Consider the following 22,506-nt stretch of genomic DNA (forward strand, 5'->3'; position numbering starts at 1 on the left):
TTTGCTCAAATCCTTACACTTGCCCATTTTTCCTGCTTCTAACTTTGAGGACAAAATGGTTACTTGCTGCCTAATATATCCCACCCACTAATAGGTGCCATGATGAAGAGATAATCAGTGTTATTCCCTTCGCCTCATAATGCCATAATGTTATGCCTGATTGGTGTATATTTATATACACTCACCTAAAGGATTATTAGGAACAGCATACTAATACTGTGTTTGACCCCCTTTCACCTTCAGAACTACCTTAATTCTACGTGGCATTGATTCAACAAGGTGCTGAAAGCATTCTTTAGAAATGTTGGCCCATATTGATAGGATAGCATCTTGCAGTTGATGGAGATTTGTGGGATGCACATCCAGGGCACGAAGCTCCCGTTCCACCACATCCTAAAGATGCTCTATTGGGTTGAGATCGTGTGACTGTGGGGGCCATTTTAGTACAATGAACTCATTGTCATGTTCAAGAAACCAATTTGAAATGATTCAAGCTTTGTGACATGGTGCATTATCCTGCTGGAAGTAGCCATCAGAGGATGGGGACATGGTGGTCATAAAGAGATGGACATGGTCAGAAACAATGCTCAGGTAGGCCGTGGCATTTAAACGATGCCCAATTGGCACTAAGGGGCCTAAAGTGTGCTAAGAAAACATGACTGCCACATACTGGATATTTTTCCCTTTTCACACCATTCTTTGTAAACCCTAGAAATGGTTGTGCGTGAAAATCCCAGTCACTAAGCTGATTGTGAAATACTCAGACCGGCCCATCTGGCACCAACAACCATGCCACGCTCAAAATTGCTTAAATCACCTTTCTTTCCCATTCTGACATTCAGTTTGGAGTTCAGGAGATTGTCTTGACCAGGACCACACCCCTAAATGCATTGAAGCAACTGCCATGTGATTGGTTGATTAGATAATTGCATTAATGAGAAATTGACCAGGTGTTCCTAATAATCCTTTAGGTGAGTGTATAACAATTTAATTAAATTAATATAAATGTGCGATTAGTCAACTAATGGTTTAAATTAATGACTACTCGACTAGAATCTTTAGTCGAGGGCAGCCCTAATTAATAAATTAAATTGTATGAAATGACAAACTCACTCCTTTGACCCATTTTTTATGAAATGGTTTATAGCTGCACAATCAAGTTAACTTTCACTAAAGTACACTTATTTTGGTTACTAGTAGTTTTATCTCCATAGATGCCTTGATTTTCTCCAGGAATGTTATATTTACCATACCTTTCCATCTTCTGGAAAAACAAACATTCACATCCGAATCTGCCTGCATCCCTCTATCCTTATCTCCCGCTGAGCTGTCAAGAGCGACAGAGCAAGAGAAAAGAACAGAGACAGAAGAGGCTAAATAGCACGCATTTTGAAGGGGGGAGAAAACAAGCAAATCAAAACAAACAGCCAGCAAGCTAAATATGAAACCGGTTATATTTGGGCTGAAAGTAAGTACGGTCATAACACACAGATAGAGGAGAGGCTGACTCATCCACTCACTCCCTTTTATTTGGGATATGTTTTGATATCAAGCTTTAATTCAGAATTTCTAGAAACATCTAGAATGGATAAAGCACCAGTCAGAGGCTTTCAGGCCCAAGAATGCCGGCTCTGGGCGGTTTAAACAGCGGCCACTCAGGCAGAGTTAAAATGCTTCTCCTTATAAATATTTATACCAAATGCAGATTATAGCTCTAGACAAACACACACATTCATGGCTGTTTGTGTTGGGTTTCCTCAATACGTCTTCTTTTTTCTTTTTTTCAGTTAGTTATATAACTGCGCGCACACACACACACACACACACACTGTAGGCACAAAGGGTTCACAGAGCAGTGTTTTACTTAGAAAGAGCATCCATCCACCCTAAGAAAGTCCTAATGTCCTATATGTCTTTCTGCAGTGAACACAGGGTGACACGTTTACAATAAACATACTGCATAGCTCGAGTGAGTGTATGCAGACCAGGCCATGATTCCTGCAGTCACAGAAGCCTGAATTGATCATAAGTGCTAGTCTCAGAAAGCATTGCATAACCACTGTGTATTTATGCACTGTTTTCATCGTTGATAATAAGAAGGCATGTTTCTTAAGCACCAAATCAGCATATTTGAATGATTTCCGACTGGTTTAATGGCTGCAGTTAGCCTTTAGCACACTGGTTCCCTCGACAAAAACCCAATAGGATTTTTCCATAGGCTTTTGGATTATCGCAACAACAAAAAAACAAGCTCTGTGATCAACAGAAGTTTATGATACTTACACGTTTTGCCATCAAGATACTTATCACAGATGAACACAACTTTTATGAATTTTGAAGCATAAATGCAGTCGCCAGAAGTAAAAAGCTAAAGGTAGGCTATAAATGAACTACACAGCGGTCCCACGAATTCAACGTCACCATCACTAAGCTTCCGACAACTATATCTAAAAGCATTTTCCCAAAACGTTTGAGTTAGACTAGTTTATAAGAGCACAATTATGAGCATACCAAGTCTGTAAAAGCGAACTGAGTTTACCGGTAACGCTTTAGATTACGGCCCGGAAAGTACTGCGTAAGTAAAGAGAATTTACAGAATAATTTTCGGTAATTATAGTGTAACTATAAAGTAAGTATGTGTAGATATAAGGGAACACTATGTAATATAGAGGAAAAAGACGAGGATACACTTGTTTTTTAAATAAATATTTTAGAGTGATATCAGATTGTGTACGTGTTTTTATTGTACTTACCCTGTAACTACATGAAACAAGAGGGGAACAAACACCACTTTCAGTTACAGCCCGTTGATTCATACTTACCCTGTAACTACTCGGATAATTACCCCTTAATTAAAAAATACTTACTGTATAAGTGTGTTAATTTTCCTGATAGTTACCCCTTTATTCCCCAATATTACATATTGTTCCCTTATACCTACACGTACTCACTTTATAGTTACACTATAATTACCGCTGTAATGCTGTAAATTCTCTTTACTTATGCAGTACTTTCTGGGCCGTACTCTAAAGCGTTACCAGCTGACCTTTTCAACGTAATGACGTTTAATCTCCTCGACAGCCTCTGCGGTCCTATGTAGTCACTTGTTAGCAACCACCTTTTTCAAAAAATCATCAAGTAATATTGATGTATTTTATGTCGTAGAATACGTGAAAGTGTCTTGAGATTGTATTCACCACATCACATCACATTGAACTCCATTCAAAAAACCCATTGACTTGACCAGAAGTCATAAAATGCTAACTCGCTTCTGTGTTTTGGCCTACAAACTCTATTCTGCTTGTTAACAGATAAACACATCAAAACAAGTAATCATATGAAACACATTACATTAACTTGATAAAGTAATTGAAACAGTTACACTACTTATTACATTTTAAATAGAGTAACTTGTAATCTGTAACCTATTACATTTCCAAAGTAACCTTCCCAACACTGTCAGTATCATATGAAGCATCTGAGCTGTGATTCATCATTGGTAGAAAATAAATCGGTTGTTTTTTCTTATTCGACCATCAATATGAGTCTTACATAAGTGTACTGCTCCGCTCTAGCCATGCGTCTGCGGGTTTGGCAGGGCCAGGGAGCTTTTAACTGGCCGAGCAGAATGTCTTATTTTTCAGGTGCAAGATTGTTTAGATCTGGTTGAAGGATGGACGGCTCTCTCATTACCCAGAACTTGCATTCCACAGCTGACGCAGGATGATGTGCCAGCCTCACCCACCCATGTTGCTATTCCGTCCTCCACTCGTCTTCGCTGAGTCTCTCTTTGCTTTCAGCACCATCAGAGCTGCTGGAATGACAACAAAGTTTGTTTTTGTCAAACACCTTTGTTCACGCTTTCCCCCCTTAAATGAAACTGAGACATTCTCTCTCTCTCTCTCTTTCTTTTGCAGTCTCTCACTCTCTTATTCTCCAGCATCTGAGTTTAGTGAGTGCACATGAAATTTTGATTAACTCGGGAGCTGCTGCCTTCCAATGAAAAGAGCTTTTGTCCTCTGATTCCCTTTCAGCAATACAACTCAATCTAATGTACATCCAACATCTACAAAATTCTATACAATATATTCTATCAATATATTTATTTACAATATAATTTATTACAACTTTCAGTATCAAAAATAAAAACAAATATGTACACTACCATTCAAAAGTCTGGGGTCTGTAAGATATACAATACAATACAATACAATACAAAAAGAAGTCCCCCATGCCCACGGTTAAATATACTCCTGGATCTTTAATGTTGTGCGCCTATTTTTTTGCTGGAGGTCCTGGACATCTTATTCAGATTCATGGTATCATGGATTCTAGCAAATACCAACAGATAAAAAATCAAAACCTGACGCTTCTGCTAGAAATCTTATAATGGGCCGTGGTTGGATCTTCCATCAGGACAATGATCCAAAAATGTGTGACTGAGCACATAATTAAGTTTCTGCCATGGTCGTCCCAGTACCTGACCTGAACCCTGTTGAAAATGAGTGATGAACTGAAGAGAAGAGCTGTAATCTGAAGGATCTGGAGAGATTCTGGATGAAGGAATGATCTCTGATCTCCAAACTCTTCAGGCGTTATAGAAGAAGACTCAGGGCTGTTATCTTGGGAAAAGGACGTCGCAATAATTGGGTGCCAATAATTGTGACCAACGTGAACTAAAGAAAAACATTTAATTCATAATGAGATTTCAGTTATTTTACTTTTAAAAGTATAAACCATGCGGATTTATTTTCACAGCCGCCTTACCATATTTACCAAGGGTTCCGATGTTAGTGGAGGGCACTGCGTGTCAAAAGATCAAGGAAAATTTGATTTCTCAGTTCATATATTAATATATTTTATAATGCAATTTATTCCTGTGATTACTCCAGTCTTTAGTCACATGATTCTTCAGAAATTATTCTAATATGCTGATTTGCTGCTTAATATATTTGTGGAAACTTTGTTTTTGGTGAATATAAAATTCAATAGATTAGCATGTGTTTGAAAAATAAATATTTTGTAACATTTATAAATGTCTTGATGGCTGAAATAAGAACTCTTGGTGAATAAGAGAGCCAGAAAGATTTGTTATTACATGAACATTCATGTGTTTAAACTCTTTCGTCTCTCTGTGTGTGTGCAGGAGTCTCCAGCCCTGAAGAGCTGACAGTGGAGCGCGCTCACGCTGCCCTGGAGAACGTGTTTGAGACGCTGAGGGGGGTCGGCCACGCCCGAGGCCACCTGAAGCAGTTCAGTTCTGTGTACAGTCCCAGTGATGGAGCACACCAGGTCAGTGAACCTTCAGTTACGTTTAGATCGCATGCAATTTACGTTTCTCAAACACGCAATGCCACATATTGACGTTCAGCTGGCCTCCCTACATTATAAATGTGAAAAAACTTGACCCAAACAAGACTCTTGTAGCTTCTCTGATATCCTCATTGTCCTTATTTTTGTTCAGTGTTTAAAAGCGTAAAAATACTTGTATTGAGGGTCCAAAAATCTACTTTCCAAGCCCCAAATAAAGTTATCTATCAAAATGATTACGGTAAGTCAGAAATCAGCTAAAATAAATAGATAAAAAGAATGATAGAAGTAAACAGACAGGGGTATGATTTACTACGTTTGTTTATTCTTTACACTTATTCCACCATCCACAAATAACATATGCAAAAAGCATATGCCAACACTGAGAAAAATATTATAAATATAAGAAAATATTATTAATTTTTTTTTTTTTTTTACACGTTTTAGTGGCTTAAGTGTCAATAATAAAACATTTAGAAAATAATACCCATAAATGATGGGGTGGTTCTAGATGTTCTGAGTGTGTTACTGCTTGTTTTCATATTTAACATAGTTGGCTAAGTAAAATTGCTTTCTAGTTGGCTTTCAACTTTATTAGTAACCGCAACATAATACATGATTTGAGTCAAATTGTGCAAATGATAATCTGACCTTGCTACTTTAAGTGACATGAACAATTCAAATGAAAGAATATCTACTAAAGAAAGCATCTGTCGCAATTTGCACATGGAAAAATGTTTTCCAGAAGTCCATTTAGGGACGTCCGTGACGATTATCGCGCACGCTTATAGCCAACGTTTTTCGAGACGTTTTTCAACGCGTCTTTGTGTTCACACCCAAACGATTTTCCCTGGTGATGCGCCGAGTGATTGTGCAAATCCAGTAGATGGCGCTCCCGATACACAAGGTGGTGCTGCGCCACTTTACGCTTCTGACACTCGCTTGTCACACAGAAGAAGAAGAGAGACAGTATTTACGTGCTTGCTAAAACCATAGATATACATATTAAAGGCTAGATGTCTCGTCCGCGGTGCTGGCCAATGGAGGTCGACGTCCACACCTGGCGGCCATCTTGTCACGGGCAGCTTGCTCACTCGTAACATTGTTTTCATGGTGCAACGATTTTCAAAATGTTTGGTTTGTTATAAACGTCAGAGGTGTAGTTATGACACTGCATACTTATGAAAAATTATTCATAATTTGTTCAAGCGTCCATAATTACAGCCACGTTAATAACGTTTGTAAGAAACCCAACCATTTGTAATTTCAGCAAGATAAGAGTATTTGTGTTCGTGCAGATCACTCGCCTTACATCAGGTACCACAGAGCCCTGCCTGTGACAAGATGGCCGCCAGTGATGAGGTTAGAGACTCTGTCGTAAGACTCTAGCCTTTATTATGTATATCTATGGCTAAAACCATTCACACACTTTTTGCTAACTGGCAAGCAGCATTAGCAGCTCATCTTCTTTGTCTACTTACTTCCTCTTCTTTGTATCAATGTGTGCTCGGCAAGACCGTTTTTTAAAGTCATGTTTTACTGTCACTTCAGCAGTTTCAGGCATGTGAACAAAAGCGCCGATCTCATTGGTCGGCCAGTTTTTAACGAGCCGCGTCAAAACAAAAAAACAAACCCAAGGCGTTTTTTTTTTTTTTAATGGCGCTTTTACGCCTGCGTTAAACGTCGGCGATAAACGCACCAAAATCGTCCCGGTGTGAACAGGCCTTAATGCTATTTCATGCATTCTGGTTTATTTACACTATTAAAAGTTGGATTATCATGCTAAACATGGCCACGATTAAAAAAAATTTTTATTTCTGTGCCAAATACACTTCAGGATTCAAATTAATTTCGGAAAGTTTTTTTTTCTTTAGTATGGCCCTCGTAAAGGGCGGAATTCCTTGTATGGGCACTTCTCCTGGATGACAGCGATAATAGGGATCCAGGGATAATGCCATGATGTATTGTGTGTATGTGCGCGCTCTCTTTAGCTCCGCCCACTGCACGCCTGTACGAGTTTGGCTGTTTTCGGAAAGAATCGGTACAGTGTACCTGTCTTTTATAAATAAGATAAAATGAAAGACTCTTCAGAGATATGAAGGATGCAATACTACTCTATGGGTACTCAAGGTTAACATGAGACTGGCAGGTTCATCTCATGAATGATGCTGACAGTTACATTACAAGTACACATGGTAAAACAGTTAAACAATTCCACAGTCAAAGTAATGAAAGTACAGTGTGTCAGCTGGTATTTATCCGTTCAAAAATTGCATTTTTCACCCTGTGCGTATACAGGAGCAGAATGCCTCTGTGATTCATACGGATATTATAATAATTCTTTGTCCTGTTGCTTCATAAATATCATCTGTCCTCCTGTGTTCATGCAGAACCTGCTACAGACATTGTGTGACTGTCTTTGACTACTGGAAGCCAGAGTGCGTCACAACCTTTTAACTATACTGTTTGACAGAACTGAACATCCACTCTTGTACCTTTAGGAGTGTTTCATGTGCTCTTGTGTTCATTTGTGTGGCAGTCAGTGAAAGATAAAGAGTCAGCCTGAGGGACAGAGGTGTAAAGAGCTGATTATATAACGCACTTCTTTTTCCTAACCAGGAAGGCACTTGTGCTCCAGTCATTCAGAGATGTTCTCTGCTGGTTCAGTATTTTTTAGGAGTTTTATTCATCCGTATTGGGGGGATAATTAGCTAAAAGTAATGATGCTAGTAACTCAATGCAGTTTTTGTAAAGTGGCACACAATGTTCTCTTAACCTGACAGCAGCACAGATGTTTTAAAAATAGCGTAGCTTTTTCTGTAACAAGCTTTTTCCAGGTGTATCACAGTGCATCGCTGTTTTTAATGTCACAAAGTGTATCTTTCTTGAGCACAAAATCAGCATATCATAAACATTCTTACTGACCCCAAACTTTTAAGCGGTCTTGTATATTTATATCTGACCCTTTATTCTAGTTAGCTTCTATTGGTTAGTAGTTTACTACTTTTTCAAGAGAGTAGGGTTGTTTTACTTGTTGTCACTAGCTGTTTTAAATTATGACGATATTGTAATATGGCAGTTTCAAAGTAAATTCCCTGATACTGTTATTTATAGATTTTTCATTTAAAGTGCCACTATTATTGCCTAGAAATCTAGACGCACCCTAACGGCAGCAAATGTAATTTGCAGCCAGGGTCGTCTAGCAACTCTCTGTTGGCTTGCCAGCTTGAAAAACCAAACTCTAGTCATGCCAATCACATCGTGTATAGAGTCGATGGACGGGCTTAACATAATGACGGCAGAGTTGCTACTTGAAAACAAAGTGGCTGGCGAACAGCGGTCTTTCATGCCGTTTCACACCCGTAATACCTCCGTTCATCTTCGGAACACAAATTAAGATATTTCAGTTGAAATCCGATGGCTCAGAAAGGCCTCCATTGGCACAATGCACTTTACACTCTCAAGACCCATAAAAGGTACTAAAGACGTCGTTACAAAGTCCATCTCACTACAGTGGTTCTACAATGACTTTATGAAGCGACGAGAATAGTTTTTGTGCGCAAAAAAAAACCTAAATAACGACTTATATAGTGATGACCGATTTCGAATCTTTCTTTTGGGAGACAGTAAGTTTATTTATCGTGCACTTTCGTGCAACTTTGTAGAACGTTTAAATTCACAGACAGCTGTATTACACTAGTGTTTTCAAAAATATCGATATTTTCGATATGTATCGATACTGAAATATTTGAAACGATACTCATTTTCTACAGTATCGATATCAGTTGCCTGCGCTCTCCTTTCCGAGCGAGCGAGTTGACATGCACCCACCTCCTCTCATTCAGTCCGGTTAACCCTCTGAACACGGCAACGGGTGTTCTGCTGGATTTTTCCTCATGACAGCGTGTTCGTATTGGTGTGACTGGTCTGAATTTCGCGCGGAGTTGCACATAACGTTAACTCTACTCATTCCCGCAGATTTCGCGCTCGAATCTGAAGCGCACACTCACATACCGTAAAAAAGCCGCCTCTGACATACAAGTGCAAAAATGAGCTCCTTTTTCCAGATTATTAATGGTCAAATACACTCCAAAAAATGTCTCAATGCACTTGGGTGAGTATTAACGTAAACACAGTCGTAAACAGTTCAGGGAGACTGTGTAACACTGGAACAGTGTTTGGGATCCATGCGTGCATCAGGTCTTAAAGGGACAGCAGATATTTATTATTCAAACTACAAAAAGACAAACGATCACTTACTGCTCTTGACTCATTAAAGGGTAACTAAACCCTAAACCAACTTTTTTTAGTTAATGATCTGTAATACTGGGGCTTTATTAATGCTGTTCATTGATTCGAGTAAATGTTTTGACATTTGAGTATAAAGTGTTTTAATTCTATAAAATATGGTGTAAAACCGCCAAAGTGCTGCCCTCTTAAGGTTGAACGGTGGCTACTGCAGTTGAATTTTCCTATTGGACGTTGTGGTACATCGTGACGTAGGATGGTACTTCAAACGGCTCACTATCCGCGCCCCTAGCACGAGCTCACCACGCCCTCAGAAATGTTTCCCCCAATCACACGATGAGAACGGCTTTATTCCAGTATGAATTGTCATGTTACATGAAGTGGAAACATTATGAATGAAACTGACTTGACACTTGCTTTAACATTGTATTGAAGAAAATACGGTTAAATAATGCAGTTGTCAGTACACGTCAGGCTTTTCTTGCGATATTATTGCCGCCCGTCATGTGTACAGAAGATCATTTTCATACATGAGACGCGCTTTCAAACCCTGACACGCAAGTGGTTGCCGCGGACGCGGTAACAAGCAGCAATACTGTAACGTGCTGGCGTATATAGTCTAACTTATTTGAGGAAATCTGTTTATAATAGGCTTTTAGGTCTGAACAGCTCTGCTGTTTCACTAGCATCGTCGGCATCGGGAGTTAACGCAGTTTGAGTCAGCGTCTCGCATTGATAAGGCTCTGGGTCTGTGTCTGAGTCTACAGACAATCCACCCTCCTCCAATTCAGGTGAAGGTAGGAGAAATGACCGCTCTGTTGCAAAGCTGGCGTCACTCTAGTCATTCTCCATCTTTGCGACTCGCGAGTCAGACAGCTGTCAATCAATCCGTCACTGCGGGTCTCAGGTGCACGCCCTCCGCTCAGCCCCGCCCTCGGTTCGTCCCCTCTGTCTCCGCCGAGCTTTGCCCACTTTTCCAGCATTTTTCAAAATTTGCCAGTGGGTGGAGTTAAGCTCTGAGCTGGGGTTTAGTTACCCTTTAACTTTTGTAACTATAATGGTTTCATCTGTAATGAAGATTATCCAATGTTGTTTTAAATTTGATTGCTTTGTTTGTAAGTATCTTTATTCTATTGTTTTTATTTGTGCTATTGTCTTTTTAAATTCAATTTGAAATCAAGCTTCCTGGTGCTGTATGTAAGCTATTGCAACACAATTAGTTAGCAAATATTTGTGAGATAATTGTGATGGTAATTGAACGTTTATATATGAGAAAAAGCTTTATCATAAAAAGATCTCTTCAGAAGATTTTTTTTGTTTCCTAGATTTTCAATAGACGGACAAAAAAAAGAAATTATATAAAAAATATCTATTCGACAGTTTAAGCAGCGTTTTTCCCCGTGGTATCGAAAATGGTATCGAATATCGTATCGGGTATTAGGTATCGTATCGAAGTTAGAAATTCCAGTATCATGACAACACTATATATTACACACTGCATGAAAGGGAATATTCGAAAAACCATAATAGGGTGCACTTTAATTGCATTTGAATAAGTCATAATACTGTCTTTTGAACATTGTTAGTTTTAATCTAGTTTTAAAACAGCCTTAATCATATCAGCCATGGTGATCTGTGGAGTTTAATCCGCTGTGTTCCTCCAGTTGTTTTTCACAGATGGAGTGTCACGAAACTGTAAGCGAGTCCTCACATCAAAAACACCGCACCGCTGCATTCATGATGGGGATCGAATAGCACATCCTTATTCAACACTAGTAGTCTGCATTTATTTTTTGTTTTTGATGCACGAACATTTTGTCCTAGTATTTTGCCATCAAAATTCGAATTTTTGTTTTTTTATCTCACTTTTGCTTTGGAAATGCATCAGCAAGCCACGCTGCTCTGCTAGAATGAAATCTCAGGAGAAACACAGTTAGGAAGTAAAGCTGTTTGCCAGCCGTGAGCCTCAGATTACTTCTGTAGCTTTGAACCAACGTAGATGATAAGGATATAAAGCCAACGGTGGAAAATGCTGTTGAAACTGGAAAAAAAAATTTTAATAAATGAGCCACAGAAAATATGTGCCAAGTGCTGGCAGAGAAATGTCAAAGCTTTTTGGTCACCCTTTAACCTTGTCTGTGTGTATATTCATTGTAGGCTTTTGAATTGTTGTAGGGGCATTTTTGTGGTTTCTCAATCCCATTCCTGCTCTCGCTCAGTAGTTCTACCAGAAAGACTCGGGAGGTCAGATGAAGTAGCAATGCGTTAATTTATTAACAGACCAGCAAGTATTATATTTAGAGGTTCTTTGGCATTGTACCCTCGTCTCGAGGGTTCTGGACTCTGCATATTCTACCTGAAGATGAAGGCAGGGGCGCAGCCAACCCCCTGGGAGGTATAGGCAGCGACCATCTTGGTGGTGGTGGGGAGGATGGGGGGTAAACGGTGTTGCCAACTATTTTCCAAGGAAAGTAGCTAAAGCCTGCCCAAAAAGTCGCTAAATGTCGCTAGATGACGTCATGCGTCAATTAGGATATCCGTGACGTCACCACGTCGTCCTTGCCTAATGTGCTCTCTCTCTTAATCCGTGCTCACATACTGTATTTTAAAATAAGACAATACAGCCAACTGTCCAATAAATATGTTCTCATCTTTTTTCATACAGTAGAACGAGTATGATATAGTGAATGACTAAATTTTGAGAGATTGAGAGATGTCAGAAACTGGATGAACTAAAGCTCTGTGATAGTGAGTAAGTGATAAGCACAAGAGAAGAATGGAAATCATCATCCATCTCTGCAAAACGGACTTCAGGATGGACTAAAATGAACTCCCAAAACGTACTGCCAGATTCTGGAAGATGAATTCTTCAAACAGTGGTACTAGAGGATGTGGTGCTGGTCCTTCAAAAGTCACTCTCAACCTATCTGTCCATTAAGCCTATAAAAAAACGTCTTCATGTATTTTACAACACTTCAGCTTGTGATTCTTATTTAGTGGGGGTCATTTTTTAGGATTCTTACCTAACTTAAGTCTCTGAGATCCAGACACCTTGCACTTCTGGAGACTCCAGGTAGGTTGCAGCTCTGGAAAATGGTGGCGCTGGAGACTAACGCCACATTCACACGGGCCGTCGGCGTCAACGCTTGACGGAGGGCGTGGCTGAAGCTTGGTGCTGACGCGACCGTCATAGTGACAACAGCCAATCACATTACTTGCCGCTTGGACCACAACACAACACAAAAAAGCGCCTTTTTTGACAGCTAGTCTGTGAGACTATTTTGTGTATGAAAACTGATCACTTTAATATTTTATTCCTCATTTGGCTGGGGGATAGCGCCTATTTGAACCACACATGATATGATATGCTGCTGTCATTCAATGATAAACAGAGTACACGGACAGAATACAAGCATGATACATTCCAGATTCTCCAACCGTCTCTGCCACCTCCTTCCAGGCCTGGTCTCTCTGGTTTGTGTCCCGGTATGTAAATAATGATTGGTCGTAAAGGACCGGGTGATTACCCACTGCAATTATTAGCTTTTCCTCCATTTTAGATCGTTCTTCACTCTTCATTCACCGGTGTTTTAAACAAACGCTATTGGCTAGCGTCTGCTCTAGGATATTTGCATAGGGTGATCTGATTGGATGACGCCTGCGATGGCGCTTGAAAAGTTGAGAAATCTTCAACTTTTGCGGCTTGCAACGCGAGTGAAGCGACGCAACGGAACCCACAATTCAGTTCGCCAAACCATGCCGTCACCCATTCAAAGTAAACGAGAAGCGTTGACGCCGACGCCTTGTGTGAATGCGGCGTAAAGGGTTCCTGATGGTTTCACACTTAATTCTTCACCTTAATTCTTCATTCTTTTGCAGTTAACAGGTGTCTTTTCTCCGCCACATGTTTTTTTCTGATCATGCTGACCCAATGAGCATTGCACTGTCCAATGGTCATGCCTTAACTGCAATGTCTAGTATTGTATCCTCATGGGCATTTAATAATTTTTGACTTTTCAGTCTGAGTTAAATCTCTTTTTTGGCTCAATTTATCCGTAAAAGAAAACATGCCTAATAATTCTGCACACCTGAATATAAGGTTTTCCATTTCCAGCCTTCGTGAACAATAATATATCACTTATAAATGATTAAATACAAAATGAATAGTATTTATTCAGTTTAATGCGGTTTGGAATTGGTCAAATGTGCCTGGAAAAAAAATATGATCAGAAAATCAATGTGCCTAATAATACTGCACACAGTGTATAGCGACAAAGTCGCTAAGTTGGCAACACTGGGGGGTAAATGTTGCCGTCTGTGAACTCAGACATATGTAAGTACCGATCTTTTATACTCTGAGTATTAGGACATGATTGGTTAGGTCTGAATGTAATAAGTGACGTAACATTGAATCTTCCTGGCAGAACTTACGCTAGAGCTTTCACTTCTTTGTCGCTCTTCACTAATATATACTACCATTCAAAAGTTTGCCGTCGGTAAGAGTTTTTAAATGTTTTGAAAGAAGATTCTTGTGCTCACCAAGGCTGCATTTATTTGATCATTTGAGTTGATTTGAAGTCCTTAGAAAATGGTAATATTACAAAATGGTTTCCTGTTTTAATAGATTTTAAAATATTTTCAGCTGCCATACTCCAGTCTTCATTGTCACATCACATGATCCTTCAGAAATCATTCTAATATGCTGATTTGAAACATCTTATTATTTTCATCAATGTTTAAAGTAGGGATGCACTGATATGAAAGTTTTGACTTTATATTTGAAAGTCTATAACATATATATTGGCAGATAAATCCTAATAAATAAAAAATTTTGAAAGCCGATAACCAATAATTTGGCAGATAAATCTAAATAAATCAAAAATGTTATATCATTTCTGAGAGCATGATTACAAAAACAAAAGTCTTGGCAATAAAAGCCATGTCCCACACACACAATTATAATACTCTCATATAATTTTATGTAGCCGATGTGACAGATTTGCGCTGCACATGTTGCACATATTTTCCTTTTTGAAGTGATTTTAAATCATATTTCAAGCAATTCAAAATGAATCATGGTGAACAGTGCGCATCTGAAGTGTCTCAGCGGTAGGAAATTATTTATCCGCTTTAATATATCAGCCAAATTTTCTTATTGTGCCGATAACGATAACATTAAAAATGAACATATATTGGCCGATACCGATATGGTGGCCGATATATCGTGCATCCCAGTTGTGTTTCTTAATATTTTATGGAAACTGTGATATGTTTTTTTTTTTCATGATTCTTTGATGAATATAAAGTTCGAAACAGCATTTATTTGAAATAGAAATGTTTTGTAACATTATAAATGTCTTTACTGTCACTTTTGATTAATTTAATGCATCATTTGCCAGATAGAAGTATTAATTTCTCTGAAAAAATCTTATTTGCCCAAAACCCTTGTTAATTATAGTGTAAATTAATAATGAAATGACCCAAAACAACCTATAAAGTTATGTTTAAATATTAAGTATAAAGAAAAAAAGATCTCAACTTCTCTCTTGATTCTAGATCAGGAGTATTTTGGTGGAACATTTGAGGGAAAGCTGAGCGAGGAGCAGACAGACTGGAGAGAACGTCATATTTTAATGTGTTATGCTTTGTGTGTCTTCGCTGGAGGTCAGATTTCTGTGTTTAACACACATCAGCTGTAAAGAGCTCACGTTACATACTTAAGAGAACATGTACTTAGATACAGACTTGGCAGTGATACACTCACATTCACTAAGACACGTGTCAACAGTAAAACTCAGACATCTATTTGGGAATGTTTTCAGCAATACACACGTATGTCTGTGCCTGAGGTTTAAGATGCTAAACAGATGAGTTATGCCAGAGAGGTTTGGTACATAGTGTGACTTTGGCGAGACTCACAGTCCAGGAATGTTCCTTGCGAATGAATTTCTGTCATCGTAACTTATTTACACACGGTGTGTGTGTCTGTCTGTGTGTCTGCGTCTGTGTGTTTGGTTTTTCATTTTCTAATTTTCATTTTCTATCTAAAAGCATAGGCTCAGGCTCAAGTACTCATATTCCATCTCGTACTCATCTCTATGTGACAGCTAATCACTAAAGTAGTTACTTAGCTAGAATGTAGGTCAACAACATGAAGGCACATATAAATGTACCCAAAATAAAGCATAGGACTGTGCATATACACCTAGGCTACGTTCAGAATCATCCCCTTTGCTGCCAAAACAGCCCTGACCTGTCGAGGCATGGACTCCACTAGACCCCTGAAGGTGTGCTGTGGTATCTGGCACCAAGATGTTATCAGCAGATCCTTTAAGTCCTGTAAGTTGCGAGATGAGACCTCCATGGATCGGACTTGTTTGTTCAGCACATCCCACAGATGCTCGATTGGATTGAGATCTCAATCCAAGTCCAAGTCAACACCTCAAACCCTTGCCATCACAATTTGTCCCTTGTCAAACTTGCTCAAAGCCCATTTTTCCTGCTTCTAACTTTGAGGACAAAATGTTCACTTGCTGCCTAATATATCCCACCCACTAACAGGTGCCGTTGTGATGTTATTCATTTCACCAGTCAGTGGTCATGTTATGCCTGATCGGTGTGTGTGTGTGTGTGTGTGTGTGCGTGTGCGTGTGCGTGTGCGTGTGCGTGTGCGTGTGCGTGTGCGTGTATATATATATAATATTCAGCTATTTATGCAGTATATAGTAGGTATAGTATGCAAATTTCCTGTCTGCATAGCATACCTGGATGACCTACACTAGTTTTTATTTCTGAGATGCTAACTGGATGTAAAGTAACATGATATTTTGGCTAATTTGATTGTTTTCTGCTCTGTTTGACATGCATTTTAAATGCAGTCCACTGAATCCTGCAGATTTATCCCCCAATAATCAATGCAGAAAATGCGCACACACACAAAATGCGCTGACGTCCATTCTCTCTGGGTCTGCTGATGAGGACTCAAGAAAACATATCAGAATTCTGTCTTGGTCAGAGCAGCAGGACAGGTTTTTTAAAAAGCTCTCAACTACCTATAATCCACCCACCAGACACCGGTACACACCAGGAAAACACATGAGTCACTCAATTGAAGAATAGAAAGCCTTCTTTTATTCACCCTTTGTGTCGTCTTTTTTTAGCTGACTACTTTAGCATGCTGAGTATTCTTTCATCTAGAGGTTTATTTTTTGAGGTATGATCTAATAGTTGCTGCAAGTCATTAACTGACTATTTTTATCCAAGCAATGGGCGCATGTTATTTTTGGAGACTCAGTTGGAACATACTTTGTGACAAAAATCAGTGAATGAAGCATGATTTGCAATGCAGCATCTACATACATTTTCATAAATAACATGATTCTGTATGGTATTTTGCCGAGAGGATCACTTATTGCGGAATTTGGGTGTGAGTTTGTCATGATTAACCAATGTTATTTTTCTGTATTTAATCATTAATAACCCTCAATTAATATGATTTGTTTCTTTGTTTACGGTATATCGATGTATATTGAGTTTCAGAGACTGACTCAGTATAGCTCATTTCCCCCTCAGCACTTCATCTTCATCTGCTGACGAACACGTTACAGGCATGTCACTCTGAACCGGAAAGACAAATGATTGTTTTGTGTTGGCATAAATACAATTAATTCAATTGTTTTGTGTTTGTAATAATGATGGTAGTGGGTTCCAAAAGGACTCATTAGATGACTAAACCTGACAAAGAGCATATTCATTCAGCTGTGTATTGTAACTGAGGGTTCAAAAGCCAAATTTGAATGAATCATCTCATTTATATGTTCCTATTATAAGCAAAATGTTTCGTTTCATATCTTCCCTTATATGGGCACATTTAGAGTGGGAAGGGCTGTTAATAAATGGCAGAGTTTCATCACTCATTTATGGTAAAAGCAGAATTGTGATGTAGATTGTCAATCATCTTCTTAAGAGATGACAGGAAGTGCTGTTTCTGCAGGTACACACATGTGTCGGTAGAGGAGAGATAGGTTGCAGAGTCATATATCTGAGTTAGGAAGATGCTGAAACCTGCAAAACAGACTCAAGACAGCAAAGGTGATTCTTGAAAGCCCGTTAATGGAGGTGTGTCTCTGTGTGGGCCTTATGCAAACCCATGTGAAATCCGGCAACATGACCAGGTATGACTTCTTTAGCCCCAGGTGCAGATTTCAGGGAAATCTGAAATTAACACACACTTAAGAAGTGTGTGATTACTGGAAATCTGGATGTGTGAGGTTGAGCAGGTCAGGTCATGTCAACCTTCTGGAATGCTAGTGCATTTCATGGCTTTCATAAATTCTCCAGTGCCAAAAAAAAAGATATGTGTTAAAGTAATGTGTTTTTCAAAGTCAAACAATGAGAGGGCCCTATTTTAATGTTCTGAGCGCATGCTCTGAAGCGCAGGTGCACTTAGGGCGTGTGGGAATCCACTTTTGCTAGTTTAACGGCGAAAAAAAAAAAGTCAGCGCGCCAGGCGTATGGTCCAAAAGGGTTGTCCCAGGTCTCTTAATGAGTCATGGGTGTGTTTTGTGTGTAACGTGCAATAAACCAATCAGAGTCTCATCTCCCAGTCCCTTTAAATGCCAGTTGTGCTTGCACGATGGCGGATTCGCTATATACATGGCGGAATTTGCAAGCGGAAAGACTGATCGCTTCTCCAGAGAGGAATCCTTTTATTTTTAATATTTGGGATGTTTGTGTGCTGCAACGTGTCCCTGTGTGTGTAACAAGCAGAGTGTACGCGAGTTGTGCACCCGCCTATAGGCGCATATTACTAACACGTCCTTTAAATTACACACAAATACTGACCAGGTTTTTGTTGGTCAATGGTGCAGTAGTTTTCAGTTGCCTTGAAATAGCAACGCGCCAACAATGCGCCTGAACACATCTCGTTTTCAGACCAGCACACCCATGGGCGAACAGATGGGTGCGAGTGCATTTGCTATTTAAATAACATGGCGCTGGACGTGAAAATAGCTGCGTCGGGCTGAAATTGGCAAAAAACACTTGAGTGGCGCCTAGCGTCGCATTGCCCCGGGTGCATGATAGGGCCCAGAGACACAGTGGGCAAATACACTGTACAAAAAATGTTTCAACTTAAAAAAAAAGTGTTTGTGCTGCCTTAAAATTTTATGTTTAGTCAACTCAAATATCCAAGTTGTTACTTAGTACTTAGAACTTTACATTTCAAGTTGACTGAATTTAAAAAAATGTTATGTATGTTTGAATGACACACATAATTAGACCAAACATGTTATAAATATAAAACTATTGCAGACAGAATATAACAATAAAAGGTTTGCCAAACTCAAAACACAAAATGACCAAACTTATATGGCCCCACTTTATTAGGTGGCCTTAACTACTATGTACGTACAACAAAAATAAGTACAATGTGCTTATTGTGTACAAATTGTATTGCAAAACTCTTTTGCTGATATTGAGGTGGTATACGGGTAAAGTTTAAGGGTAAAGTTAGGGACAGGTGTGGTGGTAGGTGTAAGTTTAAGGATAAATTTAGGCACAGGTGTGGTGGTATGGGTAAGTTTAAGGGTAGGGTTAGGGACAGGTGTGGTGGTATGGGTAAGTTTAAGGGTAGGGTTAGGGACAGGTGTGGTGGTATGGGTAAGTTTAAGGGTAGGGTTAGGGACAGGTGTGGTGGTATGGGTAAGTTTAAGGGTAGGGTTAGGGACAGGTGTGGTGGTATGGGTAAGTTTAAGGGTAGGGTTAGGGACAGGTGTGGTGGTATGGGTAAGTTTAAGGGTAGGGTTAGGGACAGGTGTGGTGGTATGGGTAAATTTGAAGGGTAAAGTTAGGGACAGGTGTGGTGGTATGGGTAAGTTTAAGGGTAGGGTTAGGTGTAAGGGAAGTGTCAACAGTGTAATTATAAATGTAACTACAGAAATTAATTACAGATGTAATTACATGCAGGTATTTTTTAAAATGTAAGTGCAATGTAAAAACATATATGTACACTATTAGTGCATTGTATCAAATTATTAATTTAAATGTTAGTACATAGTAGTTAAGGCCACCTAATATAAAGTGGTTTTCCAGACTTTGGACTTAAATGTGTCTGGGGCATCTATTATTTTATTCACACTGCTATCCGCAATCCCGTTAAAAAACTATTTTTCTTAGGCTAGTTAACTTATGTTCACGTTGAGCGCTAGTGTATCGATTGTTGCATTGCATGGAGAAGGACAATGATATATTGCCCTCTTGATATTTTGTCCCACCCCTATGTATATTAATTATTTTCATTTGCCTTTTCCTAGCATATGATATATATGCAATTAATTGTGATTAGTTCAGTTAGTTAATCAGCATATCATGTAATCAATTTTATTAAAACTTTGAATCAGTTGACCGCCCTTGGAAAACACATTGTAGGCTCAGAGAGTTGCTACTTTTTTTGCTTCATTAATACAAACACACATCTGTTTAACATGAATGCTCCTCCTTTTTGTAACACACTTTCACAAACAAACGTACAATGTAAAAAGATTAGGCTGGAAGATCAGGGTGCGTGTTGAACCCAACAAATGCATTATTTCAGTGCAGCATCAGTGTAAGTTAAACAGTAGGGGTTGATTAGAGTGGCCTGAGGCTGTACGTTCATATTCAGGGAAACCATGAATCATCACATTACTGAGTCTTCTGGCCCCCGCTGATGGTGTATATGCAGCAAATAATAACTGTCCTAAACAACCCTCACTAAACCTGCTTTTGTCAGCGCCTACATTTACTCGCCACTGAACTGGAAACAGAACATTACAGGAACATCATGATGGGGGGGAAATGTAGCTGAAAATGGGAAATATAATTTTTCAATTTTCCTGTAAGGCGGCACACACTATTGTACTTGTTTCTTTCTATCATCTTGCTATGTTCTTTTTTTGCAAAGTAAATTGCTTGAGAATGATTATGGGTTTCATCAAACAAAGAAAAAGACAGCTTGTTTTTTTTTTGTGGTTTTTTTTAAGTTAATTATATACATTTAACACACATGCTGAGTTGATGGCTCTGTCCACTGTAAGCCATTGTTTTAATATTACCCACAATGCCATCTGTCATATATTAGTAAGAAAAACAACTGGTCAGCTTAATCTTTTATTATTGTGGAGTACCTCAAGGTTCAGTACTGGGTCATCTCCCTTTTCTTGATTTATATATTTTTATATTGCTCTGTGAAGAGAACAGTGTCTTAGCAAAAATTACATAAAATGTGTTTTCTTGTTTGCCTCTGTAAATGATGCTTGCATGCTCAGTTGAACTTTTTGTTAACATTGTTATTCTTCTCTCATATATTATATCACTTACATTTGTAAATATGTACCTCTTGGGGTTCTCTTGAATCAGGCCCTTTCTTCGAAAAGAAAGATTGTGCTTTTTGCATACTAATGGGCCAATTTTAAATCAGCATACGCAGCGGGGTACCCGAGAAGTGTTTGTGAGTGGGAGAAGCGTCCTTTCTTCCCAGTATTTTCTTCTTCTTTTTTTGCATAATTCCTCAAATTTTTGAATTTCCCTAGGAATTATTCGGACACACATACAATAAGCTGTTTTTTGTTGTTTTTACAGGCAACATACCGGCCATTGCTTAAGCAGGTGCTAGAGGAGATCTTCCACCCTGACCGACGTGAATGCCCTGATGTTGAGCACATGTCGGGGGGGCTCACTGACCTTCTCAAGACTGGCTTTAGCATGTTCATGAAGGTAAAGTTCAAAGTCTTGAAATAAAAAATGTTATCTTGTTTTGTTATATCTTATAGTGCTAATAAGTCTATGCCTTTAAAATGAAATGGAACCTCTTATGCATCCACCAAGGATTTAAAAAACTCCTGTACACCTCCTTTAGAGACAAGTATTTTTTTTATATATCTTGGGGTGATATGAGAATTAGGGGTGTTACAATACATCAAGATTGATATATCGATCAAATTACTAACGATAAGATGTATCGATGAAATGTGTAAAAAAATTGATACCTTTATTTTTTTTAAGAGACACCTTTATTTTGACACCCTCCACATCTTTGTGCAATGTCTGTCTAATAAGCATTATCGGCGCATTCTCGTGTGTGCATTCTCGTATAAACTCACCTTGGCTCTAAAGAAAACGTATGTGTATCAGTATATTCATGAATCAGTGCATTCGTTCTTAAAGTGACAGCAGCCTAATAAACCTGCTACATCAATCAAGCAACAAAAGACAATAGAGAAAATGTCTCACTGACCTTGACTAAATAACCTTTTATAACTTTAATATTATAAATCTATATTTAATTTATACAGTAAAGACTATGCAGTGTTATTATACACTTGATTACTTTTTTTAACTTCTGTGCCTGAAAACTTCTTAGACCTACCTGAAAAACCTGAAAAGCACTGATTATTTAATTTGTGCCTTTGTTTTATTGTATTTATTTGTGCTATTGCTTGTAATTTGGTTATCTGTTGAAAATATGCTGAATCGAACCGGATCATAATCGTATCACTGAATTTTTTGAGGTATCAGCAAATATCGTATCTCTGGCTATGAGAATCTATTAATATCGTATTATGATGAACCATCCAATTTACACACCTAGTGAGCATTATAGAGCGCTAAACACTCATATAATGGTGTAGCAATGTTTGTTGATAAGGTAAGAAAGAGGCAGGAACCGGTGAATGTTAAACATAGCTTTAATAATAAAATAAGCATAGACAATCAAATGAAAGTAAAGCGGCAGCCCTTCACGGAAGACTGCCACATAAACTAAAATAAAGCACCCACGTAAAGTCCAGGCCTAGTCCTCCTGGTCCTCAGTCAAACTTTTCTGATTCAAATTAGACCAATCTAACTTTTTATGTAACTGACTTTAAAAAGTTAAGAACAGTCTTGAAGAAAAAAAATAGATGACTAACT

The 22,506-nt window shown here is 38.7% G+C and overlaps 1 protein-coding gene across 1 annotated transcript in view; it reads left to right on the forward strand.

The window, feature by feature from the left end:
- Positions 1-22,506, forward strand: part of scfd2 (sec1 family domain containing 2) — a 221,243-nt gene that overhangs the window by 185,043 nt on the left and 13,694 nt on the right. Inside the window, exons 6-7 of the mRNA XM_079831658.1 lie at positions 5,147-5,292; positions 21,178-21,312. Coding sequence (XP_079687784.1) covers positions 5,147-5,292; positions 21,178-21,312 — 281 coding nt within the window. The remainder of the gene's footprint in view (positions 1-5,146; positions 5,293-21,177; positions 21,313-22,506) is intronic.

This window comes from Gobio gobio (genome assembly GCF_949357685.1).
Source record: "Gobio gobio genome assembly, chromosome: 12".
In the NCBI taxonomy this organism is placed as follows: domain Eukaryota; kingdom Metazoa; phylum Chordata; class Actinopteri; order Cypriniformes; family Gobionidae; genus Gobio; species Gobio gobio.